This window comes from Nicotiana attenuata, chromosome 3 (assembly GCF_001879085.1).
Source record: "Nicotiana attenuata strain UT chromosome 3, NIATTr2, whole genome shotgun sequence".
NCBI classification, from domain to species: Eukaryota; Viridiplantae; Streptophyta; class Magnoliopsida; order Solanales; family Solanaceae; genus Nicotiana; species Nicotiana attenuata.
In genome coordinates, this window is record NC_031991.1 from 34527227 (window position 1) to 34541762 (window position 14536).

The 14536-nt window shown below is 33.0% G+C and overlaps 1 protein-coding gene across 2 annotated transcripts; it reads left to right on the forward strand.

Moving 5' to 3' along the window:
* Window positions 8598-14168, forward strand: LOC109223516 (pentatricopeptide repeat-containing protein At5g61990, mitochondrial-like). Of its 2 annotated transcripts, XM_019387863.1 has the most exons (4): window positions 8598-11685; window positions 12664-12772; window positions 13523-13577; window positions 13768-14168. In XM_019387863.1, the coding sequence occupies exon 1, from the start codon at window positions 8807-8809 to the stop codon at window positions 11570-11572; it is 2766 nt and encodes a 921-aa protein (XP_019243408.1). In that variant the 5' UTR covers window positions 8598-8806; the 3' UTR covers window positions 11573-11685; window positions 12664-12772; window positions 13523-13577; window positions 13768-14168. The 2 variants fall into 2 exon arrangements, with proteins under 2 accessions (XP_019243408.1, XP_019243407.1); XM_019387862.1 differs by having other exon boundaries at window positions 13523-14168.

Here is a 14536-nt window from a genome sequence, read left to right on the forward strand (position 1 = left end):
GCCATTCAGCAAACATGGGCCAAACTCCACCATAATTTGGGGAAGATAAGCTTTAATATAAAATAAAATCTAAAATATTCCCTTGCACAGACTATTTGGAATGATTTTAATACGAGGGGACCATGTTTATGTGTCGCATTTTTAGTGATTAATCGGCTTCTCTATGGCCAACCATGACTTCGTCATATGGTCATGTTTCACCGACTATCACCAAATATTTATTAGGTAAATTTCGAGGTTAAGCATGGTTTACTAGTATTATTTAATCATATATTAATCTTATAATTTACTTTTGCTTAGTCTTTTGACCATTTAAAAAATAGATAGTATTAAGTCAGCAGATACAAAAAGATACTAGATGAGTTCTTTTTATCTGTCAAAATTTTAATGAAATTCGATAATTGCATGGTAAAAAGTAAAAGGAACTCGATTACTCGATAAATTATCAGAAGTACGTACAAACAAATATGATGTCAGTAAAAACAAAAAGGTACTAGGTGACTTCTTTTTATCTGCCCAAATTTTAATAAAGTTACTCGATAACTACAATGATAAAAAATATAACAGGTACTCAATAAATTACTCAAAGTACGTACAAACAGACATAAACATAATCGTTACTTATTTAATAAAACACAATAAGTACTATAGGTAAAAGGCTTAGATTAGCTACGTTGTTGGGGTCAACAAGGACATGTTATGAACAATGAAACAGGGGGAGGTTTTGTTTTGAATAAAGGGTTTTTATTATTTGAATAGAAAAATGTTAGCCCCACCGTCCTACCTTTATATCCTACATAATGAAGATTTTGGTAGGTATCTATACCATCAATTATCCTCTTAATCATAATTAGCAGTCTAGCTTTGCCCTTTAAATATGAACACTTCAAATATCAACTAGATTTATTCTAGTCAATTTTGCAATTAACCCCCTTAGATTCTCATTACAATTAACAATTGTCTAAAAGGAGATATATAATATAAACAAAAAGGGATTTGTAGAAAAATAGAAAAGTAAAATGTTCAACAAATAGGATAAATCTTATTTTAATACATGCTACATAACCAATAACTAGTGGGACAAATACAAAAGGAAAATTATCCCCATCTAGGTTTTTTTCCTTATTAATTCAAAAGCCATCATTAATTGGTGTTAAAAGTAAAATTATAAAGCTAAAATCCAACTAATTCAGACCTAACAAATAACACTATCAAATGAAATGTTGTTAATGGGGACAAAATGGTGAGTGGACCTCAGTACTATTGGGTCATGTTCCTAACATTTTTGCTTTTATCAAAACTTTTCTTATATTCACAGAATGGATAGTTACATTGCTGAGTATGGGTAGTCCAGGTTTGGCCTAAAATAAGCTAAAGAACAGTTGTGGAATCTTTCATAAGCTCCAAGCAGAAATTATTTGCTATTCATTCCTGTACCTTCATATAATAAAGCTAATCCCAATTTAAGAAATCACAACATGGCTTGTCCATGAGCATGAAATTATAAAAAGTTTAAATCTCCCATGTGTATAAAAAAAGAAAGGATCAATCCAGTGTTTATACCGAATCAATGTATATATAATATGTATTTGCACAGAGACGGACCTAGAATTTAAGGGCGGGTGGCACATGAGCGAATTGCTCAACCAATGACCCCATCAGATTTTTTATCTTAAGAGTTCCAGGTAAAATTTATAACCATTTTCAATATATATACACTTATATATTTAAAAAATTTATCGAAATTAACGAGGTCGATGACCTTTCTTCTCAAAGCATTGGTCCGCCCTGTGTTTGCAGTTGACTTCTTTCATTTAACTATGATTTATTAATATGCATTATGACTTTATTAAATTATTTAACCATAATTTGATGTGGTTTGATGTAAACATCATTATAATCACCACCAAAGGATGTGGTGGAGCGGATGGGGCTGCTCTTCCCTTAGCCAGAGGTTTCGGGTTCGAGCCCTGAGTATGGAAAAAATCCTTCGCAAGGAGAGCTTCCCCCGAATGGGACCTTACGCGGCGCGAATCCGAATATAGTCGGGCTCCAATGCGATACCGGACACTAAATGGAAAACCAAAAAAAAAAAAAAAATAGCTACCTCATCCTCTTAGAAAAAAGGAAAACATTTGGGCTGAAATTGAGAAAATGCAGAGTGCAGAGAGACAACTGGAGCAGTACTTTACTGTATCAAGGAAATTGTACCTTTCCTGCATAATAAAAACAATCAGGTTTCAGGAACCCTGGCCCAATTATTTCAGCTTTGAAATCTTGTACTAAGGTGGACTCATCACTCATTAATTTTTATCAAGGATTTTTGGTATTTACAGCCGAAACAAGATTTGATATTTAAATTTGATGAATTTTTAGGTTCTTAAAATTAAATTCGTTAAACTTTTAAAATTACATATTTATCAAATTTTTGGTAATCATACCCCCCTAGAAGATTCTTTCTTTTGGTTCCTACCTAGTGTTTAGTATGTACAGTGTCCCCATTGATCTGGATTTACGCCACGCCATGTAAAGCCCATTAATATGAAGATCGTATTCTATTAATAGAAGCTCTGTACCCCAATAATATGGTTGTTACATATTGTATTCTATTGTTATCAAAAATTGTGGTGGGACGGATATAATTTTTAGAGCTTCTAGATTCGAATCTTGAAAATAAACAATATCCTGGTAAGAAGCGTTTTTTTCATTTACAGCTTGTTTGGATGGTTGTATATTGGATTGTTACTTTGAATACGATATTTGTTTTGGTTGTTAATTAAATTTTATTGTATCGTATCGTTAATTCCGTCGTTATGTAACGACGAAATGTGACACTTTATGTAACGACAGATTTGGTGTGGTTGCGTCGTTATCTTGTCTTTTTCTCACATCTCCCCCTTTATTGTTATTAAATAATTTTATTTTATCATTTACCCTACCTTTTTATATAATAAATTTACCTCGTATCATAATTTTGCTTTATAATATTGCCAGTTCATTCTTCATATTGTCGGTGCGTGATATCATGAAACAACAGCAAACGATACAACCTATCCAAACATTGTATTTCAACAAACGACACAGTACAATACAATACGATATGACACGATACATTATGAAACGATACGTAACAACCATCCAAATAATAGGATTGAAAGAAAACTCATAATGATGCTCAAGACCATAACATGTGCAGTTTGCTCTGTACGCCACTCCACGATATAGGTTGAATGTTCCCCACAACACTTTGTTCACTGTTTTCTTCCCAAAGTATGCTTAGTTACAAAATAGTCCTTTAATTTGCCCCACACTGTTGCAGTATCAGGAATAAAATTGCCCCACATTTAACACATTTTGCAAATGACAAAGTTACTCTTGTTGATTCATAAGATTCTCTTCCCATATGCCCATACCCTCCCATTTTTTCCTCCCAAATAGCTATTGAAGAATTGATATAGTAGTTGGTATGAAAAAGAAATTGTTTAAAAATAGATGTTCTTGAGCCGAGTATCCATTAGAAACAGTTTTTCTACCCCATAAAGATAAGGGTAAAATCTGCGTACACTCTACCCTCCCTTGATCACGCTGGATATATTATTATTGTTATTGTTACAAATTACTAATGATAATGAATGCGAACTTATTGGTGATAACAAATGTGAACTTAGTATAAATATATATATATATATAGTAGAAAAATCTCAACTATGCATAAATAGTTTGAAGAATTGACATCCACCACTACAAAATTCGCTCTTACCAACCCCATTCACCTAACACACAAAAAAGAGATGAGGTAGAATTTAAATAGAAAAAGTAATTGTAATACCAATTCGCATTAGATATGCATTAGAGCATTAGCTTATCTCATAAATCCCAATTCTAAGTAGCCATGATTTCTACTTTTATATTTTGTTGGATATGTTTTACAAAACAGATATTCTCTTTCTTATAGGTCTGAAATGTTTGAATAGTAGCCCCTTTTCTAAGGCTTCTTACAATAAGAGCCCGTATTATTCTAAGGCCTTTTACAGTAAGAGCCCGTATTATTTTAAGGCTTTTCACAATAAGAGTCCATATTCACAATCTGACTTTAGTCCAAGCCTGTTATGATAGGCCAGCCTGCTTTGAGTTATAGGCCTCTTTGGGAACTTTTTTTTAGAGATTTTTACGTTGTAGAGCCATTAGTAAGAAAATATTTATATAAACAATATTACTTTTGTTTTATTTCATATATAGCAGTATAGCACATTCATTTACATATATAGCATATCTCAAAATTAATACGTTACCATCAGTCTTTATGTATTAAAACTGACCCATGATTCAAGGGATGATGTATTAGAGATTAAAAGTCTTCTATATTCCAGCAAATTTCCAAAATTATAGTGATTATTTCTCCACTAATCTCTCCACTATTACAAACCCAAAATCACACTCTTTTCGTTCTTTCTCTCATCAGGTAAGGCAAAATCTTACCAAAAACTCTTTCTTCTTCCCTTCTTATAGTAAACTGAAAATTTCGTGGTAAAGAATAAGGTTAAACTCATTAAGATTGTTGATTCCATCGCTACAACCTCTGAAATCGATAAGAAGTAGTAGAAGAAAATAATTCACTGAATATTAGGTGTATATAGCAGTTTTTGCTGTATACTAATATATTAATATACATGGTATAATTTTATTGAGTTATAATATTATATATGTCTCGTATAATATTTTCTTTAGACAAATACTATGTATTATAATGGTATTAAGAGATAATATTACATATAACTAGTATAATGATATTTCGAGATATACTAATGTAATAATATACCTTTGATTTTTTTAATACGGAAGTACTCCCCGGTATAATAGTGATATAAAATTACATTGTTTATAATGTATATATACCTCAAATATACATTATATTTTCATGAAACATATGTATTTTATTTTTTCAAAATATAAAGATGTATACTTTTGCTAGAGTTTATGTTGTATAAAAAGGTACTAGTACTCCTTTTGCTAGTAAAAAGATTCATATATGGGAAATATAAAATCTGTTATGGAAAATATTAGTTTCCAAAGAAAATAGGAAAAGNATCTTAAGAGTTCCAGGTAAAATTTATAACCATTTTCAATATATATACACTTATATATTTAAAAAATTTATCGAAATTAACGAGGTCGATGACCTTTCTTCTCAAAGCATTGGTCCGCCCTGTGTTTGCAGTTGACTTCTTTCATTTAACTATGATTTATTAATATGCATTATGACTTTATTAAATTATTTAACCATAATTTGATGTGGTTTGATGTAAACATCATTATAATCACCACCAAAGGATGTGGTGGAGCGGATGGGGCTGCTCTTCCCTTAGCCAGAGGTAGTCGTTGAAAAATAGTTAAGTTTCAAAAGTCATCGAAATTTAGCCACTTTAAATTTGAGCGAAAAACACTGTTCAAAATCCGGAAAAATACGCCCGCAAATTTTACGGGAGTTCCAGCATAAGTATGNCGTTCCATATCTTCTTCCATAAATGGTGCCTTATTCTCTTTAGTTTTCTTTATTAAAGGATCTTTCTCTTATCTCCTCTAATTGGTTGTAGCTATCTTCCTAAAAATTATCTTTTATTTCCTTTCAAAAGTATCTAAAACTTTCCAAAATTTCTTTATATCCTTTTTTTTTTTATTTAATGTCCACTATAGCAATGTATATAAGTTTAGAGCTAGTTCTAAGACATAAAAATAATAAATGTAATTGTGGGAGTAAATAAATTTTTGATATACAAAGATGGAAAATAATTTTTTGATACACACAAAGAAGGAAAATAAATTTTGTAACATATATATTGGTATAGAGATAAGAATAAATTTTGAATAACCATATTTATAAATTCATAGTTTGGATATACAAAGAAGGAAAATAAAATTTTAATATTCGTTTTGATATACGCAAAGAGAGAAGATAAAATTGTGATATACATTTCGCATATAATCACCAATACGTATTTTGGTTGTATATCAGTGTGTATATCACACAAGATTTCTATTGATATACATAGACATGTATATCACAGGCATGTCGGTGTATATCATACAATATTCATTGATATGTATATAAATATGCATGATATACATGGAATAAACAGATATACATGGTGATATATATTGATATATTAGTTGATATACACTGAGATGTGTATTCACCCAAATTCGAAAGTTCTAAAAACTTGGAATGTGTATAGTCACCCAAATTCATTCCCGATTCAAAATAGAATATTTCTTTTCTGGACAAAATTTTTGTGCAAATTTGTAGAAAGTTTGCTTGATTTCGTCCATTAATGTTAAGTGAGAATGAAAAAAAACTTGTGACAACTTCGAAAACGGGCAACGAAATTCAGTTTCATTATTGATTCATTCTTTTAGACATTTATTTATGCCAAATGCTCTAAAATTTTCTGGTGTGAATAAAGAGAATAAGGAGATATGGAGAAGAGAGAGAGAGAGTGTGTGTGTGTGTGTGACATACGGGGAGAAGGTCTAACCTAGTTTATTATACAAAATTAGTTTATTAAATTAAAACATAAATGTGGGCCATAAGATGCCAATAACAATAAGTTGGGCTTTTTTATGCCATTTATTAGATTAAGTTGTCATACAATGCTAAACCCCCTTTTTATTTTTAGGGAAAATGACACCGTATAACGACTCTCAAAATAATAGTTAATATATATATATATATATATATATATATATATATATATATATATATATATATTTTTTTTTTTTTGTATATATATAAATTATGTATGTTATACAAAAAGATTATACAAATTTTATACACTTTCCGGCTACCGAATATAAATAGTTTATGGCGCGGGTTAAAAGTGAAAAGCCAATTTTTTTAGGCAAGTTATACATTTGGCCAATCCCGCATATATAATTACATTCGCTAATTAAATATATAAAAAAATATGTATATTACACATTAATATACGAAAAATATATATTTACTGGCTACTAATTTTTAGAGTGGTTATACCATATAATTTTCTTTTTTTTTTGCGTTGAAAAAATGGATCGACCCTTATTTTCAAAAATGCAAACAGGTATCAAAAACTAGGTCTGCATTAATTCTAAGACATTTTTAAATCATTGGTTAAACTGTACGTATAGGAACCAAAAATACCGAACTATGAAGAAAACATTAACTTAAACTGAAATATTTCCTATTTAAGTTTAGTGGTCCGTAATGTTACCCCTTTTTCATTTCTCACAATTCAAAACTTGTATATTATTGTATGCATGTATAATAAAAGCTTGTTCACACGTCTCATATCTAAGAGAGAGTACATTACTCAAATAGTCATTCAACTATCCCAAATTATCTCTTAAAGTCACTTTTCTTTCGTTTGAAACAACAAAGTCACTTAACTACGCGTATTGCACTCAGAAGGTCACTCAACTAGATTTTCCAAATTTTGGATTTCCAAATAGCTATTTTACCCTCTAAATTATAAACATTTATCTTCTTTTTATTTTTCTTAAACTTTTTAAATTATGATTTTTTCCTTTTTAATTTACATTATGGACTTACCTATAGAATAAATAAATATTATTTATAAATTAAAAAAAATAAAAAGTATTTAAGCATATATAACGCTGGAATAACAAAATAATGAGCATAGTGAATAAATTAATTAGAATTTGTTAGTAATAATAATTTTAGTATTAACAACAAAAATTCAAAAATTTATTTACACAATTCAGAATGTAAGAAAATAAAGGTTGTAAAAAATATATTCCATGTACGTAATATAAAAATAATTATTTAAATAAAAGTATTTTTATAATATACATTATATATTCTTAAAAATTATACTCAATTATATTTATATATTCCATGCACGACTTAACATAGCATATTTTACCCTATACAGATAGTCCCCCTGCTTTGCGGTGACATCACTTTGTGTCATCGGAAAGTTGGTAGAAACATAATCATATAACTGAGCATAACTTTCAAGAATATATAATGTATATTATAAAAATACCTTTATTTAAATAATTATTTATATTACGTGCATGGAATATATTATTTACTACCTTTATTTTCTTTTCATTTCTGAAATTGTAGTAATAAACTTTTGAATTTTTTTTGTTAATATTAAAAAGTTGAAAAAAAAGAAGAAGAAGATAAATGTTTATAATTTAGAGGGTAAAATAGGTATTTAGCAATTCAAAATTTGAAAAATCTAGTTTAGTGACCTTCTGAGAGCAATAGACATAGTTCAGTGACTTTGTTGTTACAAACGAAAGAAAAGTGACTTTATTGGATAATTTGGGACGACCATTTGAGTAATTAACTCCTAAAAGAGACGAGGATATTGAGCAACTTATAAGCTCTACCTCCTTTCTCACATCAATTTTTCTATCAATTCCTTATTCGCTTTAACATCCTTTCCAAATCAACAAGAATAATTAAACAAAATAAGAATTTTCTTAAAAATATGGATGAAACCATATAATTAAATTTATATCAAAGAGAAACATTATTTTCTTAGAAATTGATTTAAATTGGTTTGTTCAAATTGTTAACTTATTAAAGGGTTGACGTTCATCTTTTCCACTTTTGCCAGTCCAAGATAGAACTAGAGCAGCCAAAAAAAGCACCCATTGCTCCTCCCACGAGTCTCCACTGCAAGCATCCTTTAACCTTTATTCCGCCCCTTTGAAAAATTAGATTGGAGCTTTAATTCAAATCCTCTAGCATTTTAGGTGCAACGCCGCCACAAGTTAATTATTCACATTTGAAATTATGAATCTACTACTCTCAAAGCAAGCCATTGTAATCAAGAAAGCAAGGCATGTTTCATTTTGTATTGAAGCAAGGCGCTTTGCAAACATTCCTGGAGAAAAGAAATCTACTGCTGAAGAAATCTCGGCGCTTCTGAAACACAAAAACTGGAATTTCCTCTTGGAGTCATCGGAAATCCCTCAAAAGCTCAGTCCAGATGTGGTCCACTCCGTGCTTGATCGAAACAAATTGGTTGTTAACCCAAAACGCCTGCTTGACTTCTTCGACTGGTCAAATCACAATCTGGGTGTGACTCAACACATTGATTCTTTCTCTATTCTTGCTCTGGCTTTGTGCAATTCAAACAATTTTACACCCGCCAACCGTGTGTTTGATGAAATGCTTCAGAGAGGATATGCAGTGACGGATATTCTCAGCTCGTTGGTTAAATGTTTTAAGGAATGTGATAGCTTTAGCTCGAAACCCGTGGCGTTTGAGTTGCTAATTGACGCTTATAGGAATAAGCGTATGCTAAATGAGGCTGTTTCTGCGTTTTTGGGTTTTAAAAATGAGGGCTTTTCTCCCAGCGTGTTGTGTTGTAATACATTGTTGAATGAACTATTGAAGGGCAATAAAATGGAATTGTTTTGGAAGGTATATGAGGGAATGCTGGAGGGCGAGATGAGTCTTGACGTTTACACCTACACCAATGTGATCAATGCTTATTGCAAGGTTGGCAATGTTAAGGACGCCAAAAGACTTCTTCGTGTTATGGAAGAGAAGGGGTGCAGTCCAAATTTGGTTACGTACAATGTGGTTATCAGAGGCTTGTGCGGGACTGGTACAGTTGACGAAGCGTTGGAGCTAAAGGAGTCAATGGAAGCAAAGGGATTGGTTCCTGATATCTATACCTACAGCACACTTATTGATGGATTCTGTAAGAAAAAGAGGCCCAGGGAGGCAAAAGTGATTTTGGTTGAGATGACTGACAGAAATTTGGTACCTTCCGCCTATACTTGTGGCGTGCTGATTAATGCTCTATGCAACTCTGGAGATCTCTGTCAAGCGATTCTTGTTTTGGAGAAGATGATTGCAGCTGGAGTGAGACCAAATGCTGTCATCTACACCCCCATCATAAAAGGGTATGTAGAGGATGGTAAGTTTGACGAAGCAAAAGAAATTGTGCAGGATATGTGGCAGAAAGGTATCTTGCCTGATATTTTATGTTATAATACAATTATTACTGGGCTCTGCAAGGTGGGAAAGATAGATGAAGCGAAAATGTGTCTTGTTGAAATGGAGAGGAGAAAATTGAGGCCGAATTCATATACTTTTGGGGCTTTTATTTCTTGGTGTAGAGAGGCAGGGAATATGCAAGTTGCAGAGCAGTACTTCTGGGAGATGCTAGATCGTGGTGTAGCGCCTAATTATGCCACTTTTACGTCTATTATTGATGGGTATTGCAAATATGGGAATATAGCGCAAGCATTTTCAGTACTGAATCGCATGCTTGAAATAGGACGACTGCCAAATGTTCAGCTTTATGGTATTCTTATCAATGCTCTCGCAAAGAACGGAAAATTGCCAGATGCCAGGAATGTTTTATCTGAGCTTTATAACAAGGGTCTAGTTCCTGATGTGTTCACTTACACATCACTCATTTCTGGTTTCTGCAAGCAGGGTAATTCGGAAGAGGCTTTTCTACTACTTGATGAAATGTGTCAGAAGGGTGTTAGGCCAAGCATCGTCACTTATAATGCCTTAATAGGCGGTCTTTGTAAGTCAGGTGACCTTTCGAGAGCTAGGGAAGTGTTTGATGGTATCTCTGGAAAGGGTTTGGCACCAAATGCTGTGACTTATTCCACAATCATTGATGGTTACTCCAAAGCTGGTGATCTAATTGAGGCATTTCGCTTATCGGATGAAATGCCTTCACAGGGTGTTCAACCGGATGCCTTTGTATACAATGCTCTTCTTCATGGATGCTGCAGGGCAGGAGAGACAGAGAAGGCATTGTCATTATTCCATGAAATGGTAGAAAAGAGAATTGCATCTACTCTTACTTTCAACACATTAATCGATGGGTTATGCAAGTTAGGAAGAATGAGTGAAGCACTGGAGTTGGTGAAGGGTATGTCTGATAGGCACCCACCTGATCATGTAACTTTTACCATTTTAATAGATTATTGTTGCAAGAATGGAATTATGAAAGAAGCAGAGGATCTGTTCCAACAGATGCAAGAGAGGAAACTGATACCAACCATTGTGACTTACACTTCACTCATACAAGGTTATCACAGATTAGGAGACAAATTGAAAGTGTTTTCACTATTTGAGGAGATGGTGGCTAGGGGTATTGAGCCTGATGAAGTAGTCTACAGCTCGATGGTTGATGCACTTTACAGAGAAGGGAATCTACATAAAGCTTTCAGTCTTTGGAATGAACTTTTGGATAAAGGTCTTCTGAAAGGACATGTAAGTGAAACATTAGTGCAGTCCTGGTGTGAGAAGGGAGAAATTTCTGCACTATTGGCATCACTTAATGAAATAGGAGAGCAAGGTTTTGTACCTGGTATTGCTATGTGCAGTACTTTAGCCCAAGGATTAGATAAAGCAGGATATTCTGAAAAATTACCAATGGCTCTGGAGACCATGGTAAAGTTTTCCTGGATCTCTAATTCCATGACTTCAACTGACTTAATCACGCGTTGTCAAATGGATGGGCATACTGAAAGTGTTAGCAACCCTCCAAAGCAATCAGCCTTTGAAGTTGCTCTTCAAGCCTAGCTCAACAAGAGTACTTTATGCTGGATTGTTCTGTTCTTTCTGCTGTTCCTGACTACGGATGCCGATGGCGAAGCACCTACATCAAAGTTGAAAGCATCCTGATCACAGTAGAGGTAATCTGACTTTGATTAACTAAATGAATCTACTTTCAGGAAAAGAACTTCCTTTATATATATCGTGAATCCTGTTCAGTTTTTGTACTTAATTCCCCCCCAATGAATGCATGAAGTTGAAATTGAATGTGCTGCAAAAATCATGCATGAAGTTGAAACTGGACGTGTGAAATCAGACCTTTGTTTTGTTAATGTGGTTTAGTGCTTTCTCTTTGGGTCTTCCTATAAGTTTTGCATGGAGGTCAGACACTGCATGAATGTATTTTTGTTCTGTTTGCAAGCAATAGCTCATTCTCCTGTTGCTGGAAAATAATTTATGTTATTTTGTGTTTGCATATATAGTCTGTCTTTTCTGTTTTTTGGATTATGACCTTTTTCCTCTGATCTCATATAAGTTATGGAATACATTGCTTGAAACTGAGAAGTTTTATTTTGTGTCTGATACAACTGACACTAGTTATATGAGGCTCCTTTTTGTCTCACAAATTTGTGGACCCCAATCTTACACTTCTGGGTCCACAGAAATCTGGGTCCACAAAACTGTGAGACAAAAAGGTTGCCTCATACAACTAGTGTCAGTTGTATGAGACACAAAATAAAATTTTCCCTTGAAACTAGCTTACTAAGAAGTGTTGATATTTCAGTGAGATGTGTCCTTAATACTAGGATACAACTAATTGGATTGAGATCCCTTCTTATTGAATCAAGATCTCAACAAATTAGAATGAAAAAGTAGAACATACACAAGAAAGGTTCCTTCACAATCACAAATTTCTAAGCTTAGTGAAGTGAATTTTCTTCTGCTTCCCTTCGGTATCTCCTGTTTAATTTTTAAGTGAGAAAAAAAATCAAGGCTTAGTCGTAATGCACCTAATTAAGATAAAAACCTGTCTTGTGAATTCAGTTTCATGTGTGTTTAATAAATCTTATTCTAATTGGGGAATTGATGTCATTTTGCTGATTAAGTATTATTTTCAGGTGATTTGGTCCGCTGCTGCTCCATTATTTTATGGTATATGTTGCCTGAGCTCCTTCTTCTAGACACTGACCTTCCAATGGTGGAGCAATTAGCCTACTCAGGACAATGGTCAGAGTTATTTACCAGTACTAGTTTTCTACTAGCAGATATTTTTTGCTTTTTCATTTTTGAAAATTTAGTCAATTTTGTCTGTCCTACTTCATCCACCTTCCAAGTTTATGTTAACAGGACCTATGTGATTGATATGTCGTTACAGTCCTTTTAGGTAAAACTGAAGAAATGAACATGACTTGAAATAATCTGAAAACCATAGATGCTCTTGGAATTGAACAGATACTATCATCTATGTTCCATTTGCTTCATGATATAGGATCACAATAATCTGCCGGTGGAACCGTCTTCATGCTCTTCGATATTAACTCTACGCAAGAAATGTTCCTTCGTATATTTGTCGCATTAGAATGAAGATAAATCATCTGCTATGTACACTCGCTTCTGCATTTTCTAAGTTCACTACCAGAATAGGACAGTGATTGTATTTATATGTACAAAATCTCTGTATGTAACCCAGTATTTCTTAATGCGGGTTTTGAATGTTGATAAAATTCTTGCTTATTTTTTGTTAAAAAAAAAAAAGAAGGTGGCTCGTCTGCTTTGACATGTGCCGTGTCTTTTGATGTCTCAGCATTTTCTCATCTGACTCTGCTTGCCAAACACATGAGTTATAAGAACATTGATATTCAAAGACTTGAGGTTATTTAAGGATAATACTAGCTCGATGAATGATTTCTCTTTGAAGTTGACGGCCTTATTCACGGCATCTTAATTTCTTTCTTTCTATTACCTTTTTGTTGGCAGAGTTAGCGGGTTCACATTGTTGTTCTTACTGGGCAACCAGATTGTGGTTAGAGAGGTGAGACTACTATTTCTTTTGAGGTGTCTAAAATCAGGTGTACTAACAAATGATGAAGTTTCAGCATAAGTTATTTGCCTGCAAACGGTGGAACTCAGAGAAGGTTCATCACTTGTTTGATCTGCCTTATGCTCATGTTAATCTGATATAGGCTGTTTCCAATTAAAGTAGCAAACGATTTGTACCACAGCAGGTTTATGTGTGACGATAAGTGAAGTTGCTATATCACAAGAGAGCAAAGGAACTTGCTTCATTATTCTTCTGTTCGATGGTCGCTCTGCTTATGTCGTCTCCTATCTGTGTGCTTTCTCCTGGTACTATTTAGGGAAAGCAAGCGTGGTATGCACATTGGAGTAACTGAAGTAATATGCTCACTGATTACCACAATAAAGGCTATTTATATAAAAAAGAATGCTTGCTAGCTCATAATTTCCTTTTCTGCCTTATATAGCTTATTGGAGAAGGATCCAGGGTAGTGTAAATTTGAACCTAGGATTAATCTCTTTCAGCTGCAGATCCTTCACTCCCTATCTGATTATTAAATGTTTTATAAGGCTTTAATAATTTTTTGGACACAATTATTTTGATGAACTTTTGCCCAGTTGAGCCTTTGCAAATCGCTGATGATTCATAACTAATTAGTTGATGTTCTTTGGCCATAGCTGCATCATTCGTTATACACGCCCTCTATTGTACTCTTTAACTGAACGTTCAAGATGCTAGTTACTCATAGCAAAAAGTTACCGATAATTTTGTTGCTGGGTGTACTATTCTTATTTGCTAATCACAGACCATTAAGATCAATATCAAGTTCTATAAGTAAGCTACTGAAGTCTGATTGATTTTTACCTTATAAAAAAAAGTCTGATTGTGACGCTGAATGTTAATTTTTTCCAGTCACTTTCGGTGCAAAAGCATAAGAAACTGTTGCTTCTCTATATCCTAAATTTTAGCATATC